General features: G+C 37.6%; 1 protein-coding gene across 8 annotated transcripts in view; it reads right to left on the reverse strand.

Annotated features, from left to right (window-relative positions):
• The window catches only part of nhsl1b (NHS-like 1b), a 258,596-nt gene that overhangs the window by 33,702 nt on the left and 198,389 nt on the right, over positions 1-26,505 (reverse strand). For 6 of the 8 annotated variants that reach the window (XM_051919267.1, XM_051919269.1, XM_028820961.2 and 3 more), the window contains exon 2: positions 8,734-8,886. In XM_051919267.1, the coding sequence (XP_051775227.1) occupies positions 8,734-8,886 (153 nt within the window). Of the gene's footprint in view, positions 1-8,733; positions 8,887-17,627; positions 18,505-26,505 lie in introns of those variants that run through there. The other 2 variants (XM_051919270.1, XM_028820964.2) reach the window with 2 other exon arrangements.

The raw sequence follows: 26,505 nt of genomic DNA on the forward strand, positions 1-26,505 counted from the left end.
GTATACACATACCATAACGAGGAACAGGGGGTGAGGGGATTTACCTCTTTGAGCATGCTAATATACAAATATTGCTTTGTAGAGTAGAGAAGAGGTGGTGGGGAGCAACCATTAATTGCCAGTATAGAATTCTGCAGGGTATTGGTATGATACCATTTTAAAGATTTGGTAGTCCAGGATGTTTTTACTACCAGTATACTGTGCTACACTACAGGATACATTCAGACAGCCACCACCAGTCTGTATCATTGACACCAAATAAGTTGGCTCCATGGACTCATGTTGCTTTTGTTAGTCAGACAAACAGATAGATAGATGAGAACAGCACCATATAATAGATAGACAGACTTATTTCCACTCTTCATAGGTGTTGTTTTGGATGCTTCAATGCCCACTAGAGACACGCTTTCTGGTTTCTCAATGACAACATTGGCATGTGACATACTCTCGATTGTTGTAGCCCATTCAAGATTAAGGACTGTAAAGTGGTGCATTCTAAGATGACATCCTGCACACTAATGTTCAAAATGCGCTCTCAAAGGGAATTATGACAAATCATATAAAATGCAACAGTGCTTCATTATTCACTTAATCTACAGCTTCTGTATGCAATTATAATACCTACTGAATATTTTATATACAGTGACTTATAAGCATTGTTCTAAACAGCATGGAAAGCTTTTGCTGTTGTTGGGCATAACAAGCTTGTCAGTTACACGCCACTGCCAGACACTCCCTGTTTTGGAAGACAATCAACCAGGCACACAGTGCTAAATGTAGGCAGGGAGTAAATCTATGCTGTCTGGAATCCGCGGTTGAGCTTTAACACCTCTTTAAAAATTAAACTGATTTGCTTTTGCAAGCCTAAGAAGCGGCTAATTCTCCATTTGTGCCTCTTGGGCGAGTTCTGCTGGTAGAGAACTGAGACACACCAGCTGTCTCAGTATAAAGCTGCATTACATTAAACTTCAGAATTACACTTAGGCATATGGGATTTGGAGGGAGGTGGGGAGGGGAGGCTGGACAGCAGACAAGCTTGTCAACAAAGGACCAGGGAGCAGCCATGCTTTGTATCCCAAGAAAAAGAATATTCTCTAGATCTGAGACAACAGCAATAGTCTCTATCTGTAAGATTAACTGAGTGAAGTTTTATTTTTCTTCTTCTTCTGTAGACAATGTGGCAGAGACAAGGTTTGCCTTTATTCAAAGCAGTGCCAAGACTACACAGGCAAGTCATTCCTGACTAGATGCCTCTTATATTTAATATCAGAACTATTTTCTGCCTCTTTGTTAAAGGCACCCAGCTACACTTTTCAGGCAGGCAAGGTAGCCAGGTTTCTGCAGTCGTAGAAGGACACAAGAGAATTAGGTCCTGTGAGACACGTGGGCATCAGAAGTGTTTTATGGGTTTATGCATTACTCCTTTGTGCTGGGAAAGGAGTAAAGTGGGGCGCCACCATTAACGTTTGTTCCGCCCGTTTCCTTAGAATGTATGAGGAGAAAAGCTCGGAGGACAATTGAGGTCATGTCTGCAAACCGTAAAGCTCCATTCCCTTCTGCTAGTGGAAATATATACAATTCATTTTTTTTTGAATAGCACTCTTCCCTGAGTGCAGGTAAAGAGCCTATATGATATATAAACCAAATGACAAATGGCATTTAGACTCTGACCATCTTCTGAGGAGCTTTCAGCTTTAATACGGTAAATGTCAATTGTTTGGTTTTAGCAGGACTGTACCTCAACTTTGTCCTTCGGACATTACAGCTAAACATCCCATGTAACCCTCGCCCTCATTTATTTATAGTCCACACGGTTCATTGTGCCAATATAGTCACATACAAAGTACAATCAAATTCTTCCTTGCATGGACTTAAAAAGAATACTCCAATCAATTTTATTTAAGTGTTACTTACCCCATGTAATCTGTAATGATGGCTGAAAAAAAAAAAATTTTAATCTCAGATTTTCGTGAAGAATCTACAGTATCTCACAAAAGTGAGTATACCCCTCACATTTTTGTAAATATTTTATTATATCTTTTCATGGGACAACACTGAAGATATGACACTTTGATACAATGTAAAGTAGTCAGTGTACAGCTTGTATAACAGTGTAAATCTGCTGTCCCCTCAGAATAACTCAACACACAGCCATGGTTTATGGTTATGGTCTTTGATTAATACCTTTTAATTTTGACTAGGAGTTAGTTTTAGTTTTCAAGCTATGTTTAATTGACTTGGTGACTTCACCTTACACAAAACAAATGCAAGAATATCTGAAGTGAAAAAGGCAAGTAAGGGTTGAAACTGAAAGGACTGTAAGAGTTGGCAACCAAACAAAAACAAAAATCAAAGTCAAATTCTCTGCGTCAAAACATCAGTACAGCCTAGAATTGTCTAATGGAGCACTGAACACACAGTTTTAGTGTTTATTAGCAATCTTGAATGGCTTTTACACTGTTGTGCCTGTGATGCAGTGTTGTGTGACATCCAAAGAAAGGCCCATAGAAGCAGATAATCACATGACAATAGTACCTCAAAATGACTATGCCTATATGAAAACAAAATAGGGATATGATAAACATTTATCTGAACACGAGCTCTAAATGCAACTCTACACAGGTATGCAGGCACATTGAGTAACCTTTCCCCATGAGTGGCCCATTTCCTAATATCATGCATTTCTATGAAAACCACTGCTAGAAAAATCAATCCTATCTGGTTTCTGTTTAGTTAACACTAAGGATGGTAGTTTCATCCTTTCTCGACTTGTCACTAATGGTGCCTCATGGCTTAGTTTTATCTTAATCCTTACAAGTTAAACATAAAGAGTTCTAAAATACACTCGGAGCATATTATCAGGAATACCTGCACTCCTGCTTATCAGTGCAATTATCCAATCAGACAATCTAGTGGCAGTAGCCCAATGTATAAAATCCTATAGATACAGGTTTGAAGACCAGTGATGTTGGCCATGGCGTGATTGTTGGTGCTAAATGGGCTGGTTTGAGTATTTCAGTAACTGCTGATCTCCTGAGATTTTCACACATAACAATCTCTAGAGTTTACTGAGAATGCTATGAAAAACAAAAATCAACCAGTGAGCAGCAGTTCTGTGGATGAATATATCTCATGATGGGAGAGGTAAAATGGGAATTGCCATACTGGTACAAGTTGACAGAGAGGATATGTTAATTTAGATAACCACTCTGTATAACTATGGTGAGCAGAAAAGCATCTCAGAAAGCACATGTCATACTTTGGGGTAGATGGGCTACAATAGTATAAGACCATATCAGACCCCACTCCTCTCAGCCAAGAACAGAAAGTTGACGCTGCAATGGGCACAGGCTCACAAAGTTGGACAGCTGAACATTGGAAAAATTGAGTCTAGTCTGATGAATGGCAACTTCTGCTGAGGCACAGAGATGGTAGGGTCGGAATATGGTGCCAGCATCATGAATCCATGCACCCAACCTGCCTTGTGTCAATAGACTAGTCTGGTGATGAAATGATGTGGGGAATGTTTTCTTGGCAAAGTTTGGTCCAATTAATACCAATCAATAATCATTTCAATGCCATGGCCCATGTGAGTACTGTTCCTCACCATAAGCATTTATTCATGGTCACAATTTACCTATCTTCTATTGACTGCTTTCAGAATGATAATACACCATGTCACAAAGCAGAAGTCATCTCAAACTGCTGCTATGAACATAACTGTCAGTTTAGTGTTCTTCAGTGGTCTTACCAGTCACCAGATCTGAAGACAAAATTAACCCTTTTGGGATGTGGTAGAACAGGAGATTTGCAGCATGAATGTGCAGCCAACAAATATGCAGAAACTGCATGATGCAATAGCTTCATCATTGACCAGACTCTCAAAGGAATGTTTCCAAGATCTTGTGGAATTCATGTCATGAAGAATTGAGGCGGGTTTTAAACCAAAAGGAGGTCCTACCCAGTATTAGTATAGTACTCCTAAGCATTTGCTCAGTAGGCACAGATTTGTAGGTTTATAAGGACAGTATAGTATTATGGGTAACTCGTAATAAAAATACAGAGTACAATTTTGTTATTTTGTATTTTAAGATAGTTAACAATCTGCACTCAAGTCAATCATTTTTATCTCCATACTCAGGGCTGATATACCACTTAAAAATAATAGGCGGCTGTAGTCCACCTGCACAGCCTACCTGCATACCTCTCACTGAACTTGGCTTACTGTAAACAGGGCATTGCATTCTCCCTGAAGCGGGTTTGTCAGTTCATGAATGTGATTGTGGGTTGCTCCTCCAGATGCATGGCTTGAGCATCTAGGACAAAAGCTGGCCAAACTGGTTTATCATCACAAATGCTGTGATAAAAGGAAAGTCTGGAATGTTGCATCTTCCATGTTAATGATTAAGACTCCATTATCTACATACAGAAACCTTTTTAAAACTTACTATGAGAGTTTTAAGAGTTGTGACTCCGCACTTTACTGCTTCATTCTGTTCTCCACTGAAGCTGGTGGTTCACATGAAATGTTGGCTGCAGCTGACTGGAGCCGGATTTGTACAAAAAGTGTTCAAATGATTTTGTCACTTTTCATGAAAATATAAAACATAGAAAAATCACTCAGTGCGTATTTTCGGTGTCATACAGTATAAACTGGAAACCTAGAATTGAGTTTCTGAATGGGCTGATTATTACTTTTTTCCTAATAATTTTACATAACGAAACAAAAAGAGGTTAGAGTTTAATTTGCAGCTCTTCAAATCAGATTATCAGGGTCATCCTTCAAATTCTCTCACTGATACTTATCATGTGGAAGGGTGTTCATGTGAAACTGACAACGTTTCCAAGAGCACGTAAGCACTGGGTTAAAGGAATTTTTTTTTTGTCACTCCATATAGTTTGTAGTGGTGACTGAGAAAAAACATTAATTTCATATTTTTGGGGAGAAATTAAATATTGAATAATCAAACTCTACTGGGTCAATAGGTGACCAGTACTGGACACAATGTGAAAAACATCCATAAAAAAATATTCTCACATAACTCATATAGCATCATTTACATATCCAATATCCACTGGTACAGTCAAAACGTGCAGAATGTGTGCTAAAATATTAACAGTTACTTCCTGAAAAGTCTGTATTGGATGTCAAATGGAAAGACGTCATTCCCACAATGCCTCTTATTGCCTTAGAATTCAAATCTGTTGAATTCTGACCTTAGTTTTCACTCTTTCATATTATTTGCACTGTTTTAGTTTCCACTTTGTCCCCTCATCGTTAGGATAATGCTTCATGTTGCTATAGGCACATACTTGGAGGTTGTGACCTTTTGTGAACAATCCAACAAGATGAAAAGGTCATTATCAATTTCACTTTCTCATCTGAGTCTGCAGATTCCTAAAACCTTTTTGTTTTGGTACTGTATTTTTTTTTTTTTTTTATTTTGCTCTTTTTGCCTTGACGTTAGTATGGCTTGATCTCCCAGCTTCAAGCCTTTAATATTTATATTAGACACTGCCATTTCTCCTGGACTAGCTCATCTAACACAACTGATGTCTTTTGTCAGCTAACTTGATAATAAAAAAAATCTTGGAAGGAGTTGAGATGTGATTTTCTCAGAGACAACTTTAACGTCCCGCGAGACAAGGCAGTGAGACAAAAGGACAGCTGCTGTACAGGCTTTTAAATGTTCGAAGTGCTGTGCGACATGCAGAACACGCAACATGGCACAAGCAGCAGCAAGCCAGGTGATCGAGCATTGAGGAAGTTTATAAAAAAAAATTTGTTTCCCATTGTAACACCGTTTAAGAGGGGACTTCAGAGAAGCGACCGCATCTCCTTAGCGTGCGTTAAGCCCCCCCTCTTTACAGTGCGAGAGGCAGAGATGCGAAGTGGCTGGCGATTTGTGACAATAAAGCTTGCCTAACCTAATCTAAACTAATTACCATTTGTTTTTTGTTCATGTAATGAAAATTCACCTTATGATGTGGTTTTAAGAAATTGATTTAAAAAAAAAAAAAAAAAAAAAAAAAAAAATTTGCATGATGAAATCCAAGAAAGACAGGCAGGATTGGTGTTGCAGCTGTAACATTCACTCTTAACAAGCACGTTTAACTGCCACTGAAGGGACTCGTCTCTCCAATCCTCTGAGAAGAAAGTCTTTCAAGTTGAAAAACTATGAACTGAAGCAGAATCCAAACAGGAAACAGTAAAGAACAAGTTGTGTACACAGGTATAGACCGAGATCCCCTAGACACAAAAACTGCACAGAAACAGGTGACAGGAGACTCAAAAACTAACAAGATAGTAAACCTGGAAGACTAATTAAGGATTAATTCAGGAAGCTACTTGCGTCAAGTTTTAAGACTTAAGATTAGGCTATCTCCTGAGGGATAATTGTGATGCAGGTGGGAAAACACATAAAATCACAGCTGCCTGAGTCTTTTCATGTCTTACTAGCGCCAGTATTCTATGATGCCTGTCATGTGCTCTAGGCTATTATTTCACATATCTGTTTCTACAATGGTTAAACATATTAGAGTACCAAGAGACCTGGTCAATGAGCTTTAAACATTCTCTTTTAAACAGGATACTACTGGAGTAGAAGGCTATAAAACAGGCTAAAGCTTAAAATGAAGTCTTTTCAGGCTAGTTAGCCTTGTTATCAAAGTCTTGGCAAAACAAGTGTTCTTATCAGGTCCAAACAAAGGAAAGAAGGAACAAGTGAAAGGAATGATGTGGTAACAAAAAAGAATCAAATGAGCTTAGGCTTGAACAAAATTAATACTTTAATGACTGAGGCCAATCATTGCTATAACAGTCTAAGAAACACTGCCATCCTCCCCATTTAGAAAATCAGCACTCATTCGGTGTAAGCCCCAGAGGAACAACTATAACTGCATAATTAAATATTGAATTGTTTGTACTGCACAAACACGGCAGTGAACGCCTCACAGTCAAATGTTTACACAGCAAACAAAAAGTTAGCAAGCACTGAGGAAAAATCATTTGTTCAAAAAAGGAACTCTATGGCACTGCCATTACTGCCGATGGGTGCTAGAACGGTGAAAATACTTTTATATTGAAAGATTGTACCAGAGTTTTCAGTTATGAGAGGGAGGCTTTAAACACATCCTGTGATTAGGAAAGGTTAGGCAGAAACTAAGAAATGTTGGCCTTTCACTTACAGTTAAAAGGAAAAAAAAACAAAACTATTATGAGAAAATTGTAAGTCCCTCTGTCTGCACACTAAGGACCTCTTAAATTAACTGCATTTGTAAGCTTTAGATCTTACATTTAAGTCATCCTATGCTATGATCATTCTTTGACTATATGATAGTGAAACTGACGAGATCTTCAGCATGTCCAGCGACTCATACAATTTGATTACAATATCACTGAATCACATTACCAATAAAAGACAAGGCCTAACAACATCAATTTAATTCAGCTATGTAATTCACAGATAAATATTTAATCATTTGGCTGATGCATTTCATTAGGTGTTACTGAATTAACCTTATAACAGTGTCTCACACTAAGTATAATGAGAAAGGCATCTGGGATCCATGAGCAATGACATATTAATGGCTGACAAGCAACCTGAAGTGTAATGTTTGTAAGCATTTTGATATAAAGAAAAAGCTACTGTTTTCAGGCATAAAACAAAAGAATGAAATGGATGAAAAGCAGGAGGAGATCAACATGTTGGGATGTCAGATCCATGCTATTAATTATAAGATAAGCACCCAACAGCCCAAATTGTAAAATAATAACGGCTATTGCAACTAAGTGACATATTACACAGATAAATTTATGAGGAAGATGTAGAAAGTATGTGAGGCTGGAGCTTTATGGTATTGTGGCAGGCCTCTTAAAATACATTCTTAACAAATGAGGGATCCTGCTGCATTCTGAGGAGATCTGAGCCATACTACAGGATTTCTTTGGCAGTGTAATTATCTAACTGTGTGCCTACAGCGACTGTAGTAAAATATAATTCTGTAACAGTATACTTGTAATAAGCTTAATTAATAGTAATATTTCAAAATTATTTTAAGAACTACTCTGTAAGATACCTCCAAGTGTTAACATGGCTTGCCATGCTGCCCTTGGACAAGTGTCACACTTTTAAAACCAAATATCTTTTATCTTTAAACCATCAGATAAATGTACAAAATACTTTTTTCTGCTATTTGTTTTACTACTCTGCCCTGCTTTATTAAATTTCATACTGTTTCACCATAAGGTGTTTAACACACTACATATTATGAAATAAGGTATAAGATATAGGGAGGGCAAAAGAGTGAGGAAAAGTACTGGTAGTAACAAAAAGCAAAAATGCAAATATAACCTATTAATGAATCGACAAAACACAATAAGATACTGCTTTGAATCTTTCACTACAATTTCTTAACCTTTTGAAAACTGTACTACTTCTCTATTTTGATATAAACTACAGATTTAAAATGGATGCCTCTAATAATACAGAACAATACCAAAAAGTGAAGTATGTAAAACAAGGCATAAAAAATACCAATTTTTACAGTACATCCATTTCACAATTTTTTTTTTTTTTACTAGGATTGTCACAATTCTCAAACACAAAATTATTGCCAACCATGTTTACAAAATCAGTTTGTCCAAACAATGCTTTATAGTCTGCTCTCACATTTCAATCTACCTGGCATAATCAAAACTGAACCAAAAAAGGGCTCTGCAGGTTTACTCACCTCGCAGTACAGTTTTTAGGTTGACTTTGGCCTGCCGGTGCAAGTCTTCGACACAGGCAGGCCTGTTTGTTGGCAGAAAGACATTCTCCTGCTGATGCCAGGGTGCCGTGTAATGTACGGTCCATTTGCTTTCTTCTTCAAGATTAGACACAGCTGTGAAGAAAGAAGCATAAAAAGGGGAATAAATGTTCAATTCCTCGAAATGCACACACAAGATGGATGTGCCTAACATGAGGAATTGGAAACATAAGAAATGTAACCAATTTTTGTCCAAGTGGCAACTTTCCATACAATTATATCATGGACTGCAGATTGATGCAACTATATTACTGACTCATTTATCCACAAAGGTTTACTTAAGGCAAATGAATATGTAAGAAGACTTCAATGAAACAATGTTGTCAAATTTATACTGATTTGTCTGTGAAAAACATCACCCGACATTTCCTTCTATAATATATAGTATATTTCTGGATAAACCCAACCCCAAGACATGGTACAGTATATAAACAAGGACACATGGTGAAACAATTACATCAGTCATTTGAAATGTCCTACATGAGATCAGTTGGCTAGTGATGTTGAAGCTCTTGATCTGAACCTGTTTGTGTGTGACTGCTCAACTCCCTAGACTCTACAACCCAACCCTGCCAAGATTCACCATTTATATTAATTCATTTTTTATTTAACAGATTTCAAAGTATCACAACAATACATCATATATTAAGTGCTTCATCTAATATACAAGAGGAGGTTTAAACATCTGTTTAAAATGAGCTTCCATGTCATAGGATTGTGTTTCTTCTTTTACAACATCTATTGCAGTAACAATTATTCATCATTTCAAAACCATTTTTTTCTCCCCTCCTTAATTTCCATGAAGACAGGTAAAAGAAAAATTTTCTGTCTCTTGCCCTAGGTGTACTTTCAATCACTGAAAATTCTGTATTCGCGTTTGCGTGAATGTATTTTAAACATAGCTCCCTTTCTCAAGCGTGTTCTTGTAAAGCCTGTTTCTTAGACTCTTTCATTATTCACCTTTTTTTATACTTTCTGCCTTTGAAGAGGACTCTTTCTGCATGCACTTCTACGCCACCTCTCACACTTCTTTTTTTCAGGTCACCAAAGCCTAACCGACTAAATCACACCAAACACAAACTGACCAATCTGATTGCTCTGATGGCCCAGTCACATAGGCCTCCTAATCCTTATATATATATATATATATATATATATATATATATATATATATATCTCCTTTACTCTAAACACACATCAATTAGCTTTAGGCACCCACAAACCTGTTACCAGCTCACCAGTTGTCTTTCCTTCATTTGCCCATTTCTCCAGGTAACAACACATCACCTTCAAGAACTGACTGTTCACTCATTATTATTATTATTATTATTATAATGTATGCCACCTCTTGACTGGTGTCACTGTAATGTGATAACCAATGTGGTATGAATGTGTTGACTGATTGGTGAACACATACACTGCACCACAAGATAGCGACACATGTATACATACACACACACATATATGCATACATACATACATACATACATACATACATACATACATACATAGACAGACACAAAATGGCATGCAAAACTTTGGGCACACTGGCTTAAAATGTCTTTTAATGTGAATAGTTAAGTGAGCAAAAGATGAACTGATTACCAAAAGGCATAAAGTTAAAGATGACACACTTATTTTAGCATTTTATGCAAGATTAGTGTGTTGTTTATGTTTTGTACAATTGTACAGTGAAAAAATTAAAAGAGCACCATGTAAAAGTTTGAACACCCCAAGATATCTGAGATCTCAGATAACTTTTACCAATGTCTCTGACCTTCATTAGCTCGTTACAGCTCTGGCTTATTCACAGACATCGTTAGGAAACCCCAGGTGATGCAAACTGCAAAACTGTATCAATTCTGGGACTCCTCAAACCTTGTCCCAACAATCAGCAGCCATGGGCTCCTCTAAGCAGCTGCGTAACACTCTGAAAAAATAAAACGATCACAAAGTAGGAGAAGGCTACAAGAAGATAGCAAAGCGTTTTCAGGTAGCTGTTTCTTTAGTTCGTAATGTTACTAAGAAACAACAATTAACAGGAACGGTGAACTTGAGCTCTGGAAGACCAAGAAAAATCTCTGAAAGAACTGCTCGTCGAACTGCTAGAAAGGCAAATAAAAAACCCTGTTTGACTGCAAAAGACCTTCAGGAACATTTAGCAGACTCTGATGTGGTGGTTCCCTGTTCTACTGTGCAGCGACTTCTGAACAAATATGACCTTCATGGTAGAGTCAGCAGAAGAAAACCTTTTCTGCATCCTAACCACAAAATTCAGAACCTGAAGTTTACAAATGAACATCTAAACAAGCCTGATGCATTTTGGAAACAAGTCCTGTGGACTGATGGGAGTCAAAATAGAACTTTTTGAACATAATGTGCAAAGGTGTGTTTGGAGAAAAATGGTGCCAAATTCCAGGAACAGAACACACTTTTCCAACTATTAAGCGTGGATCGATCAGACTTTGGCCTTGTGTTGCAGCTAGTGGCACAGAGAACATTTCAGTGGTAGAGGGAAGAACAGATTCAAATAAATACCAGAAAAGTCTGGAAGCAAACATCACACCATCTGTAAAAAAAAAGTTGACATTAAAAGAGGATGATCGGTCCTACAACAAGATAATGATCCGAAACTCACCTCAAAATCTACAATGGAATACCTCAAGAGACACAAGCTGGTGGTTTTGCCATGGCCCTCTCTGTCCCCTGACCTAAGGATCATTGAACATCTGTGGACAGATCTTAAAAGAGCAGTGTACGCAAGATGGCCAAGAATCTTCCAGATTTTGCAAGGCCAAATGTTCGAAAATACCCCAAGTTAAGAATTGAAAGTCTCTTAGCTGGCTACAAAAAGCCTTTACAAGCTGTGATCCTTGCCAAAGGGGGTCTTACTAAGTACTGACCATGTCAGGTGTCCAAACGTTTGCTTTAAGCCCTTTTTTATGTTTTGGTATTTTGTACCTGAGAATGATGGAAATAAAAATGCAATCATGCTTAAAAAAATAAAGAAATGTCATCTTTAACTTAGAGTATAACAGTCATTAACACAGTTTCTGCTTAAACCCTTAAAATGGACAAGTAGTCCTAAGGAAGAAGCCTGTTGTCACTTCTGCCTCATTAAAGCTAGAACTGCCCCTTCCAGTACCATAAGTATATAAACCAACTCCACATCAAAGATGGCATTCACTGTATAACAAGGACATAGCTCTACCAAAAGAAAGCCTAAACAAATCTCTTCAGAGAGCCATAGAAATCAAACTGTCAATGCTGAGAAAAAAAAATTTAACCTGATGAAGGCTATACCACTGAAATGTTGGATCTTTAACTTTTTTCCTTTTCAGATGTAAGCTAATGCAGCCATTACACATACATATATAGAAAGACATTTACATATCTGTATATAGACAATTATATACAAAGACATGCATTCAACTGCACAGGAAAGAGCAAGAATGGGACACATTGTAGTAAAAAGTGGCCATGAGGAAATTTAAGAGGATTAAGGGCTTGCTGCAATTCTGCACGTACATTAATTCTGCTATAGAGACTGCTATTTGAGAAATTACATTAAGGAGGAGATATAAAATAATGGGATTGTTTTCTTAATTGTTCTTTCTAATCCCAGTTTAATTTTCAGTAGTAAAAGGAAATAATCTGTTACACTATGACACGAAAAACAAATATAATGACAACTGAGTGTGAATAAATTGGTAAGCAGACGAGACCCATCGCCCATAACAGCTCACAAAAAAAAAAAAAAAAAAACAACACAGGTGGCCACAGGAGGAGTGTGCTTGTAAGCTTCTTTGACAAGTTGGGTTTAGGCTGAGACATATTTTTTTCAGTCTAAGCCAAAAGAAAAACAAGCAAAATGCAAGCTAAACACAATTTTAGAATGAATTAGACAATGCTTAATTTAATGCAAATTGATGAAAAAAGAATCTGGTCTAGGTTAACTGGTTAGGTTTGCAAAGATGTGACCAATTGTAGAATATCTTCCTTCTCTTACTGTCTGCAGTGGAAACCACATTCTCAGTGAGATTTGAAACAACACCATCACATTGCTATGTTTGACAGTATTTTGTAGGTGTAAATCCTACCTCTAGTCATAGCAGTGCTATCTGACCAAAACATGCTCACTGTCAGCTATGCAAAAATATTAAAAATCACATAGAAGCGTGCTATCTAAAAGAATCTTTATACATTTTTTATTGTATTTTGTAAAAAAGAAATAGGGATATTGGTGATGTGTTAATTTTGAAGAGGTTTCGTCTTCTGACTCATGTCAGGCAAAAATTAGACCAGCTTAGGATCACATTTAACACACCCTATTCCATTCATCCATTTTCTCAACCTGCATATGCAGGCCTGGTTCACAGAATAGGTAGGACCCGTCCCAGCAATCACTGTATGCAAGGCAGAAAAAAATCTCTGAAACTTCAGACAGAGTGCCATTCCATAACAGGATGAACACGAACACACACACAAAAGGAGCCAATTTAGCATTGCCAATTCACCCAACATGTATGTCTTTGAACTGTTCTGTTCTTTATTTCGCCTTATACAATTTCTTGTATTAGGAATTTGTTAGTTTTCGCGTACCCCTTGGGGTCAGAGTGCAGGATCAGCCATCGTACAGCGCCCCTGGTGCAATTACAGGTTAAGAGTCTTGTTCAAGAGCCCAGCAGAGTAGGATCTCTTTTGGCAGTGACGGGGATTCGAACCGGCAACCTTCTGGATACCAGCACAGATCCTTAGACTCAACTGTGAAAAGAAACCACAGCAGCCGGAGGAAATACATGCTGAAATGGAATGCATACTACTACCCACAGTGACCACACAGGACTTGAACCCGATCAACTTTACTGCAAGACAATAGTGATACCACAATGTGTAGTTGTGACTCTAAGACCGATAAACAGATTAAAAATATATACATACATGCATACATTTTCAAAACCAGTTAAACCGATTCAGGGTTACAGGGTAACAGTTTACAACATGGCATCTTCCCATCACATGGCACACAACTGCACACCTAAAATTCAGCCCAGTTCAGAATCACCAATTAACATAATACGCAAGTTTGGAGATGTTGGGGAAAACAGGAATACCCAGGGGAAACCTTATACAGACATTGTGGAGAATGGGATGGGGACAGGAGCCCATTCCAACTAGAATAGAGCAGGAAAGAACCCTGGATAGGGCAGTAGTCCATTGCAGGGTTAACACACACACATACATATACCAAACCTATGCTAAGACTAATTTAGTGTCGCCAATTCACCTAACATGCATGTCTTTGGACAGTGGGGGGATTGAAATGTAAGGTAAAATGCCTAGAGGGGGCTGGGCAGTCTCGTGGCCTGGAACCCCTGCAGATTGTTTTTTTTTTTTTCCCTGGCCATTGGACATTACTTTCATTCTATGTTAATTAGTATTGATGCCCAAATTTATTTTTAGATTGTCTTTTTTCTCTTTCTTCATCCTGTAAAACTCTGAGCTACATCATTTGTATAAACATTTGCTATATAAATAAATATTGTTGTTGTTGTTGAACATGCAAAGTCAACACAAGGAAGACATAAATCCTGTTCTCCTTACTGTAAGCCACCATGGCACCCTGTATAAAAAAAACATATTAAATAATATGTTTGTTAACAATGCCCACAAACGCTCAGATTAACCACCTGAAATAATAAAAAGGGCACTACTTTCTAAATTCTACTTGTAAGAACCTTGGCCAGGTTTTAAGGAAGAAAATTAAGACTGATTCATAAATTAAAGGATTTCCACTTTTCTGAAATAGCTACCTAATGTACAGTTTTAGGTACTGCTTCTTTCCCTCTTTCATTTAAAGGAACAACGAATTAATAGCTTACATGGCAATTCATAGAAGACAACATGGCCCATATGTATTGTTTTGTTAATCATGACATTAAACCAAAGTCAAAGTGAACTTTATTGTCATCGCAGCCATATACAAGTATACATATAGACGAAATTGCAAAGCTCAGGGTCCACAGTGTAACAACATGACATGCAAATAACAGAATTAAAATTAAAACACAAACAAAACATTGTGCAAAGACAAGACAAAGAAGTAGCCGCAATATTGATGTGTAAGATATGTAATATAATAAATAATAGATATAGATAATACAGAAATTATCAGTGTATAATAATAGTTTGTTAAACCAAGTCCCCAGTGTTCACTGAAGGTCACACTTCTGCACTTTTTTCCATTTTTATTCTGTAATTAAGGCTGGAGCTGCAACGTCCGTTATCTCAAGAAGATCTATAAAAGTCAACTGTTTTCTGTCTTGACCTCCTACTATTCAAAGCCATTCTTGAATGCAACTCTTGTACAGTATTACTAACATTACTAATTGTACTGTCAGAATTAATATTCTAATAAACCCAAACAACAAGTACTTGTCACAGGAAACCAATGCATGAAAATCTCAAAACTCTCTGCTAAGGAGTGCACCCAATGCATTTGTTTTTCCTTCATAAAGGTTCATGCTTGATTCTACAATCAAACCTATTCAGATGTGTGAGCTCAATCCCTAGAAAGACAACAAATGTGCCAATTAATTCTCATTAAGCAAGAGACCAGGAAAATATCTTATACTTGAATGGTAACAGTCACGGTCCCTGTCACTGTTATACTGTCACCATGTTAAACAACGGTGAAATTGAAGTCAGCAGACACATTTCAATGTTATTTGTCTCTAACAATATAATCTATCTTTCCTCATTGGTTTTGTCAAATTACGCTTGGCACAAGTGTCTGGGAAGGACAAACATGACAACAAAGGTTGAGGTGAGATTGTTAATATGACAATGGCAGGACGGTAAAGAAGATCAGCACAGAAAAAGAAAACAGAAATGGATAAAATGCATCAGTGTATCACAAAGTACACACGGTTCTAATCAGACATCTACTGATTAAACGAGGACGACACCAAACATCGTGCCCAGTAAACTGCAATGCAAGCATTTTCAGAAAGCCAAGAGACATTCAGCCTCTTAAAAAGCACAGAGCTCCAGTAAAAGGCAAAAACCTTTTCCAAAATATGCATCTTATTTTATTTTTATTCTTGTATTATAGAATAACAGTAAACATAAAAAAGCATTTTTCCTATATTTATTTATTCTGTGCCACTTTACAAACCTAGAAAATAAGAAGTCACACTTTAAATTTGCTGATGCTTTGAACTGCTCAGAGATGCTAACATAAATTAAATGACCGTATCAAAACAAAAGCAAAAAAATTAATTCAAGTCAATTTAAGAGTGGAAAACTTAGTCATTTTTCATTTAATAACAATAAAAAGATTAGATGACAGATGCTTGTCCAGTCATTTTTATTTATCCCTGAAGGATGTACTTACTGGGCACCAAATGCAACACCTCACACAACACTGAAAGTCGTTTTTGTTCATACAGCATTCACGGAATGCTCTTTAAAGAATTCTGGGATTCATAATGAATAAAAGTACAATATTGTAAACACCTGAAAGCAGGACTGAGTTTACTGATCCTTTTTATATTCTGCTTCTAATGATTTTGTTCAATACACACAATACCAAACCATATGAACAATACACAAGTTCATAATGGGTATGAGAACATTTCATCAAACACAGGGGCTACAATAGCAGTGCTGCACTTTTCTAAGTCATCAGTGTACAGAACTGAACTTTCTACCTTTTTAAAACAATACAGCTACACCGCAAACCTGATGCTACTATCCAGGCATCTAGAGAAGGACAAACCTGAATTTCTAGTTTTTTCAGAGAAAACCAAACACTGTATAGACAGCAATGTTGTTTTTCTATACACACAGGTGCAGGGAGTGCCGACTGTTGTTGAAAATGCTGGTCTTATTTCCGCTAGCCACCTCTTGGTAAACCTTCAATGCACTCTTCTTCCCACGGTTGTCCAGGACATTACGTTTTTGTGGATTTCAGCATCTGTGGGTTTCTTTTTCCAATAGTGCTTTTTTTTTTTTTTTTTTTTTACACTATGGAAAGGGGTTTGAAAGATTATTCAATATATAGAGGGCTGCACAGAATCACAAATAAAGCCGCCCAGTTAAAGCCCAAGTCTGCTAAAATCAGTGTTTAAGCTAGACAGGTGCTGCAATGCTGCATGCATAACAAGTTTAAAACCAAAAACTTTTCTAAGGCAAAGGATAAGTACAAAAGCACATTGTGTCAAAAGAAGAATCTTGTCTATCATCCAGAGAATGTGAAAGAAGCACTGAAATGTGAAAGGTGTGACTTTTGAGGCAAAGATTAAATTGTAAAATGGATATTTGTACATATAAAGACTGACAGTCTTTAAAATAAATCTTGCACGACATTAGAATTTTTATAAAAGTATCTCCCAATATTTACTCCACAAAAATACTACAATTGATGCTATGTTAAGTTTTAGCCCCACATAACAAATACATGTACATAAAAGTAACTGTACCAATATTTGTAAAATAAAAATATTTACACCACAAAATACTACAACTGAAACTTCTAAGACTAACATTGTTGTCAATACTGTAATTAGCGAATACACAGTTTAAATTCTGTTCTGTACTCCCACTCATGCAGACAGATGGGGTATCTGACAAAATTACTGTTAAGTTTTTTGCACCATCAGTCTTTATTTTTTAAAGCTTTAATCACAGTATAAAATGAACACTTGAATTTACAACCTTCTACCCCTCATGAAATCAGCGTAGCTTTGCCCTTGTTTGCACACCAAGCTGAATAAACAAGCTCTTTCTTCCTTACAAGAAGCCAAACCACTTACCTTTCTTTTTCAAATATTTAATCACAGACTTCAATTTAGTGCTGATGAATACCATTTCTCCTCCTGACGAAAGCTATCAGAAAGCCGCAGATGAAAGAGAACAACAAAAGTTGGTGGGGGTTTGTTCAGGCTGTAGTTCTAGGCACTCTGCACATCATGGGAGCTCATAAGCTAAAGAGAGTGTAGCTCCTCGCAATACGATCCCATGCTGCCTCGCCTCCCCGTCTGAACTCCGCAGGGAGGACCATCAGGTGACTTGTTGTGGATCTAGCCGATTAGGCAGTGACTGGATTTTTAATTTTTTTTTTTTTTATATAGTGCATGGCACCTTTTGTTTTTTTTTCATAAGGAAACTTTTCTCATCTTCTGTGCTCACTGTTGCAGAAGAGCATCTTCTCCCTGAAGGGAGGGGAGTGTGCCTTAAGATACTCAGTCAGCCGCCTAGACAAGCCTCACCAAATCAGATTTGATAGGTTTTAGTCTACGCCTTTTGTCCAGCCCCCTTCTCCCCCTTACCCCTACAGCAGCCTCTGCTCTTCTTCCCGGAGCAGAAAATGAATTACAATAAAACAACCTCAATGGAGTTGCAAATGATTTGCAAATCTGGGTGCAGGGCAAGCAGTTCACACCACTGCAGCACTCCCCCTCAATCACTGTGGAAACTGAAGCCAGAAAATTAAGGGTGACCATGGAGCTGCCTGATTCTTTTAAATTTAAATACTTTACTTTCTACAAAGGGTGCAACCACCCCCCCACCACCAAACAATTCTGCGGGGTGACTTTGCTCTAGCCAGCCCACCAAGAGGGATTCCTCCAGACAATTCAAATAAAGCAGACTATTACAAGTGCTTCAAATGACCTGTGCCTGCAGTTTGTCGAGGAGTAGTAGACAATGGCTGGGCGAAACGTAATAGTAAAACACCTCTAGTAAGATTCAGGACAATTTGGACAGTTATAAAAGCAACTGCAATTTTCTTAATAAATGGAACTCTGAAACTTAATGCTGTTCCTCTGCAGCTCAACAGAAACATCTGAATTAACGTAAATACTCAATATAATTTAGAAATTGATTCTGTTAACTGATATTATTTATTCAAATATGTTGATGTTTTACCAACTGAATTGTAAAATAACTTTGAAAGCTGTGCCACAAAAAGATTCAGGACAACGTCTACATTTGCAGCTTGCTTAGTATATACAAGTGTGACATTTAATGCAGCTCCTTTGTAGCTCAACAATATCAAGCGTTTGGCTTAAATGTGAACAATACAATATACTTCAATAACTGTGTTCTGAGATGGTTCAGGTAAAAGCTATATCACATCAAACAACTTCTAGTCAGAGGAGATATCAAACTTGACGACTGCAGTTGCTGATCTCATGTCAGAGTACGTCAGTTTTCACAACTAGAAGTCCCAGGGCATGAACATTTATGGGGCTTCATGGCGACTGCTCAGCTTACTCCTTTCACCGACAGCCAATAACATGCTGCCCGGCAGAGTCAATACTATATAAATGCTTTACAGGTACGGTGAGTGCAGCCACTTTTTCTTTTTATATTTTATCCATTCTGTTCTGGAAGGAGTCTCATTCTCATTACTTACTCCCCATATGTGCATTATAAGCACTGTACTTCCAGTTACATGCTCATAAGAACTCAACTCTCATACACAGAGCCGATCCTCAAAAAACGATATAACTCAAAATAAATTTATTAAAAATACCATTCTTACAGATGTCATAAAACTTTCAGCTTATGACAAGAGTAATATGAACAAGACTAGAGATTACTGAAATTACACTTCATGAAAGTCAATTGGTAGATAAAAGGCAATAATATTTGCTGAGAAAGCCTAATATAGTCAATTCTTGTTATCCACGGGGGTTACATTCCTGAAAAACACAACAAAATAACAGAATCCACAGATATTGAACCACTGACCCTATGGGTAAAAATGGGATTAAGTTTCGGCAGACCATATTAACTAAACACTTTTGCTACCTGTTACCATAAACACATTAACTTTGTGTACCAATAATGAAATAAGCTCAACACAACACTTTTTGAGTTCAGAAGCACTTGGCAGAACATGTTCATTAGTGCTACACTTAACTGCCTTTGCAGAAATTTAATACATTTTTCTTAAAAACATGGTAAAACATTGAGAACACATGGAATACTATCAGAATGAAGAGTTGTTAACACAACAAAAGCCATGAAAATGAAGTCATTGAACCACATCGCTGAAGTGGACAGGTAGATATTTAAAACGAATAGAGCCGAGAACAAGGAGAGGCAGGGAGCTAACACAATGTGACCATTATGGCTCGCATTGAACAAGTGGGGCAGGACTAGCTGGGGGAGATGGGGTTGGTTGGAAAAGACCACCTTTTGCTCTCGCCCATTGAGGATCAACAATGATCCTTCCTACAGGTTCACCCATGATAAAAACATCCATCTATCCATCGAGCGACAGCAGTAGGGCTGATCTGGGGACCTCACTAAGCCATCCATTTGGTAGTAGCAACGGGTGGTATGTACAAAGGGCAGGGTCTTCTATCAGTGTTGACTTATCACCCATACTTACAGGAAATTCCTTATGCTTGGGGAAAATTGAAAGGCACAGTTCCCATCATGAATGGCGTTCAACAGCTTACCCATACATTTTCACACTGACATCTAAAATAATCACAAACCTGTTATTGCTCAGTCTCAAATGTTGCTTCTGTGTGATGGGAAAAATATTCTGAGAGCCCTATTGGGTTGTTGCAAAAACTGGGTTACACTTTTATAGAAGTGGCTAAACAAATCCAAGGGAATAGAATCTATGTGCAGCGAAGATTCACTGTAACTGCACAATGACAAAAGAAAATACTTTAACTGAGATTTCAAAATATTAATATTGTTTAAAGGGGCAAGGCATTTACAGAAAAAGAGTGCTCGATCACCCTTTAACTTTAGCCAAGACAAACATTTTTGATCAGATGATCTCAAAGGCCGAGTGGTGGAGTAGGGGTAAAAGAGGTCTGAGATGTAGCGTGTTAAACTACAGAAAGAATGACACCGATTTCAGTTTTTTAAAGCTTTCAGACGTTCAGCACCTGTTGCTTGCTCACTTCACTACACCACTGCTTTGTTACACCTTTGCTTTATTGTTCTTAACTCCTGAGGCCTGACTAATAGATGAAACTAAACAACAATTCATGAAGAATATTTTTTTTATTTCACTTATAACCTAAAACCACTTCTGTATATATAATATGGTTATGTCACAAAAATCATGATACATTTCATGTAACTGAATTTGCTTGGCAGTTTTGTGTTTGGCAGTTATAATGCAGAAAATCTTCTCTGTGCTTTAAACCCCCTAAGGGCTAATCCTAGCTGCCTAAATATGTTTCAGTGGGATGCAGCTATCGTCAAGAATGCATGATTACGTTAGGAGGCTTAGCTGGCAGCTCATTAACAGGTTTCTCATTTTACTCTTGGAGGAACCTGAAACTTAATTCAGGTTTACAAAAACAGCAAAACAAAGTTTAAAAAAAAAAAAAAAAAGAAAGAAAAAATATTTTTAAAAAAATAAAGCCACCAGTTCCAAACTTTCCAGACAATCTTTGGCATAGCAAACCTATTTCGAATAATTAGATTTTTGCCAATCCAGACTAGGCATCAGCGATGAAATGTATTGGGATTCCCACCAACTTTCAAGCCCTGCCCCCAGCACATCCTCCTTCCCAGCTCCTTTGAGCTTTCCAAATGACCTGTTTCTTTGTGTTGCTTATAGCGGCCCAGTCATTCTAACACAATAAAAGATGATGAGATTCCTACACCGAGGCAGCAAAACAGAGGGGGAAAATGCAGTATGGGTAGTGAGGGGCCTTCAGTATTCGACAAACAAAAGCAGGGCGAAACTCCACGAGGTCCTGCCTGTAGACTTTTCAGCACATAAGAATCTGCCTTTCAAAAAGAACACTAAGTATGACTTGCCGAACAACTACAGAACAATTACCTGGAATACAAAAACATATTCTTTAAGTTTCGGATTGAAGTAGCATAAAGTGGAGGAGGTGGGTGGGGGGGGGGGATCTTAGCAACGGTCTTTACAAACAGATTAATGCTCCATACAGCAGTAGTACACTTAATACTGAATAGAAAAAAGAATGACAATGCTTTGTTGAACATTTGACTTCCATACCACCATACACTTAAACAAATAATACATGCCTCTCATGGATGAATTATATTGCAAGAGGTAATAACTAAAAGCGCAACTTTAAATACGCACTGAATGAAATACTTCTGAAAGTTTCACTCTGTCAAAAGACACCAAACCAAACCTTTTGTTAGGTCAAATGGTTCAGAAAGAAAGCTTATTTTAATTTATTTCTTTGACCTTCTCAAATTTTCCGCTACATACCAGTAAGTAAAAACTCCTTTAACACCTGTTTGTCCACAAAATGTTTTAAATGTAAAACCAGTTTGCCTTCCATGTATTGTTTACACAGCATTCACAAAGCTAATGGAGCTAAATAACCCCTGCTGCTCCCTTTAAATGGACAAGCAGTGAACTGAAAAAACAGACCACCACAAGTACTTTACTCCTCTTATTATTTTAAATAAGAAAAGCCTGTAATTAGAAGATTTTTGATAAATTGTGCATTTTAAGTGGCTTTGTATAGAGTAGTTCATAAAACAATATTCACTGCATTCTGCAGCTACTTATAATAAAAAATGGTTACAGCAAGTGATGGACCATTTTGGAAGCAAAGATCAACTTAAATCTGAATGGCAGTCTATCAGAGATCACTCACAGCCTTAAATAGCAAACTTAAAACTGTAAATAAATCAGACAATACATGCTTGATGTAAGGAAGGAAACATGGAAACACACACCCAACAGTGGATCTGTGAATACTAGCACACGTATAGTGGTGTATGGCATACCAGAGCTAATGAAATCTGAGAAAAGATGAACCACAGTCCATTGTTCTACAGTGGTCACCTGATAGAATCCTTTAATCACAATGGAGCTTTTATTTTCCTCCAATCATCAATCAAATATTTCATTTCTTAGTAGTTTAAGAATGATAGCTTTTACATTACTCCTGAAGAGGGAGCAAAGATTGTAAACACATTAGCCAGGCAATAAAGTGGAGGCTCATGCCATGGTTTGCAGCCTCAGAACTGGTGTGTTGCTGGAATGTTCTTTTGTTTCTGATCTCTATGTAGATGCTTAGTACTTTTTTCTTTCATGAAGAGGACAAAAACACCTTGTAAATTGTAATAAATTTTTCATTATTATCATTATTTCACAAGTTTGAATGTGTTTTCTTTCTAGGGAGGGCTCCTTTTAATCTTGTTTTGAGATCCTAGCTGGGCACATGGCTAATCATAAATTCAAATTAGCCATGAGGTACTGGTGGCCAGCACAAGGAGATCAGTGTTATATATGGTGGCAGTGTTTTTTTTTTCCAATTAATGCATGTAGTGTTGAAAGCTGAAGTACTAATCTGGCAGCAGTTCTGTCAACGATCTTACAGCAAGTATGTATGCATGGCTGTTATAGCTCTGTGATGTCACAATGGCCTTGCAAAGTCACTTGCAGCACCAGTAACAAGTTTGCCTAAGCCATCTGCAGGGTGGATTTCCTGGAAAATATTTGTCAGGTCACAGGCGAATATTCGCTACAAATATCGCTTTGGTGAATTTTGCTGATCAACGCTAATTGTGATCCGTTTTGATGTTTCTCATAGACCTGCAAAGCACAGTATTAAACTACAGCAGATTTTTCAGGCGTTCAAAGACCTACTTAACAAGGATGAAACAGCAACATCCAGAGAGTATCTCAGCAATGATTACTCTTTGGTCCCAGTTTTGGAGTTCAAACCAAATGTTTTATTTGGAAAAGATAAAAGCTGTGCCTCCCCATAACGACCTAGCTGAAAGGAAAAAGATACAGCTCATTTCGTGGGGCTGAGCAACACCCGGCCTGATGAAGTGCTCAGAATTACCTTGAGACAAGTCTGAATTGTGAATTCACTGCAAGTCTATGTGATTTGATTATTTGTTTAGTGCTTTTGAAATTTGACTACGAGTTAGGGTGTTGTTTTGGTTTTCACTTTAGACATGACTGACTTGCTGATCTCACCTTAGGCACAACAAATGCAAGAGTATCCGAAATGAAAAAGGCACACAAATGAAAAGATTGTAGGAGCTGAAAACAAAATAAAAACATTCAGCAAGAAATGAAGTCAAAAATCAGAAGCAAAATATTCAGTTTTAGGGATTATCCACCATCCTTAGCGGTTTTTATATTGCCTGCTGTTGCCCGTCATTGGTCACTGATGGGTCCTGTTCTATCAGAAGTGTTATGTCCGCTCTCTATGAAAACATTGGATTAAAAATTTTTCTCGTCTACCACTATAAACTATTTGGGGTAAGTAACATATTTAAAAAGTACTACTTTTGGGTGGAGTATTTCTTTAATCTCCTTAATGGATTGGCCTTGCCAGTGATCAGCTCATGTGACTTTCTTCTCCATTACCCTCTCCCATCTTGTCTGTGAATGTTTGAAGTCAATTATCACTTTTTATTTACATCAATGGTGTGGTCGGCCAGTTGGCAATGGATATTGTGGACCATTGCCTCAGCCCTAAGGTCAAACTATAGCATTATACACCAATCAGTCACATAGTACCTGTAAAATATTTGCAGATAATTGAAAAAGTTTGAAGTATATACTGTAACCTTTTTCAGGGCTAGATTCTGCCTTGCACCCAAAGTTGCTAGGACTGTCTTCTGTTGTCCCAACAATGAATAAATGAGACAAACACTAAGGGTATGAAATTACACACTATCTGCTTAGTAGTCAAATTTAACACAGCAATCCTCTGGTGTCCCATTGAACTTCAATGATAATTTATCAATCAAGTATGACAAGAGAGACCTGACTGACCTGCTTCTAATTCCTATGGCTAAGATGTGAGGCCTTTAAGCAGACAAAGGGTACAGGGAAAAACATGCAGCTTTTCTTTCAATAGCCGAGTCCCTGCCATTTACTCTTTTCACAAGATGATAATCATTTCCGCATCATCTGCTGTTCAGTGTAATGTAGCAGGGCATTTTTGGGGATCTGCGGACAGAATGTCTGTAATTATCTTCTGCAGATCCTTTGCATTTAAGGGTGTCATTTGCTGTTCTCCATTTCCATGTGCACAATTTTGTTTTTAATAGACAAACAAGATGATAATAAAAGGTAAGAGACAAAAGAGCTACAGTATGACCAATGAAAACCACCCACAGATACACATGGAAGAGTGGGAAGCCCATGTTCTTTAGAAAATGCTGCTTGCACCTCTATTTTTAAGTTGCTAATCGGACACAGTCCTTCATAGATACGCCGAATAAACAAATGCAACTTTACATCACATGAACCTCATGTCTCCTTGCCCATTTTCTAGCACAAGTGCCCCAGCATGTATACAGTACAGTGGGGTCCTTGGAAACTTTCTTATCTTAGCTATTCAGAAATATCAACTCATTTGTATTATGCTTCAGGCACAACTAAAAACCCCTAACCACTGGGTTTTTAAAATATTTTTTATATTGTATTTTTGTATTATTATTGTATTTAGTTTCCTTATGTCAATATGTACCGTGTTATGTTCCTTGCATTTTGTGTGTGGCACCCCAAGATGTGGGGTGACCTGACCTCGACCCCATAAAGGCAGAGGGTATCCCACAGTATCTTGTAGTTCATCTTAATGCACTTGACAGTTTGGTATGCGTTTGTGATTTTTCTTGGGTTTTTTTTTTTTTTTTGATTTATTGGATTGTTGGCTGGGATTGGCTCCAGCAGACCCCCGTGACCCTGTGTTCGGATTCAGCGGGTTGGAAAATGGATGGATGGATGGATTTTTTTCCCCCATTCTGCTCTGTTCTTGACAACTTTGAAGATTTTGTATTGGGACTTTTTGCCTTTGATCGCCTTTACCTTTCCAGGCACAAGTACTTTTACTAAAATATCCACAAAATGATATTGTGTGTTGTGTGTGTGTCGTGTTCCCTCTGAGTAATCTGAGTTGGTTAGTATGGCTTTGGTCCAATTGGTAAGTTTCACTGTTGTTGATTACTCAAAACATATTTCAGACAAGAAACATTGGCAAGGGAGGTTGATACACAAAAGGACACAGAGAAAATGTGTAGGAGTAACACTGAGAGTCACCTTTAAAGGTGGGAAGAATTCACAAGAATATGAAAAATGTTTTCATAGCAGGTAATGGGAGCCCGTCTACCATTGGTGGTAGTCAAAAAATGGTAAGGAGGCTAGAAAAGTGCCACGAAATGACAAGACTGAAAAGAAGGCCTTACGGGACTGCGAGAGGCACTAGCCAACACAGACTGAGACACTCAAGGATACTGAGGAAAGGTGTGCGACGGATGCTAAGGAACAACAGTTCGGTCCATAAATATTTGGACAGAGACAACTTTTTTCTAATTTTGGTTCTGTACATTACCACAATGAATTTTAAATGAAACAACTCAGATGCAGTTGAAGTGCAGACCAAATGGAGCAAATGAGCCAACAGCTACCCAAACATGCTATGCCCATCTTGCAAATATCCAACGGTATTGTGGACTGATACAAAACAGTTTCAAAAGAAGCCATAATCATTTTATTTCCAATCAATGCATTAACTTTATGTTCCTTGATCAACGGTTTCAAATGAATACAGAGACAATAACCAGATGGGAAATATACCAGAAGGAGTCCAAGAGAAGGGAAGGATAACCCCACCAGCTGCAAAATAAAAATCAGCAAGTAAGATGATAGAGGGCCGTTTCATGCTGCTTTCACAAGAGCCATGGTGATTGAAT

The sequence above is a fragment of the Erpetoichthys calabaricus genome, chromosome 15 (assembly GCF_900747795.2).
Source record: "Erpetoichthys calabaricus chromosome 15, fErpCal1.3, whole genome shotgun sequence".
In the NCBI taxonomy this organism is placed as follows: Eukaryota; Metazoa; Chordata; class Cladistia; order Polypteriformes; family Polypteridae; genus Erpetoichthys; species Erpetoichthys calabaricus.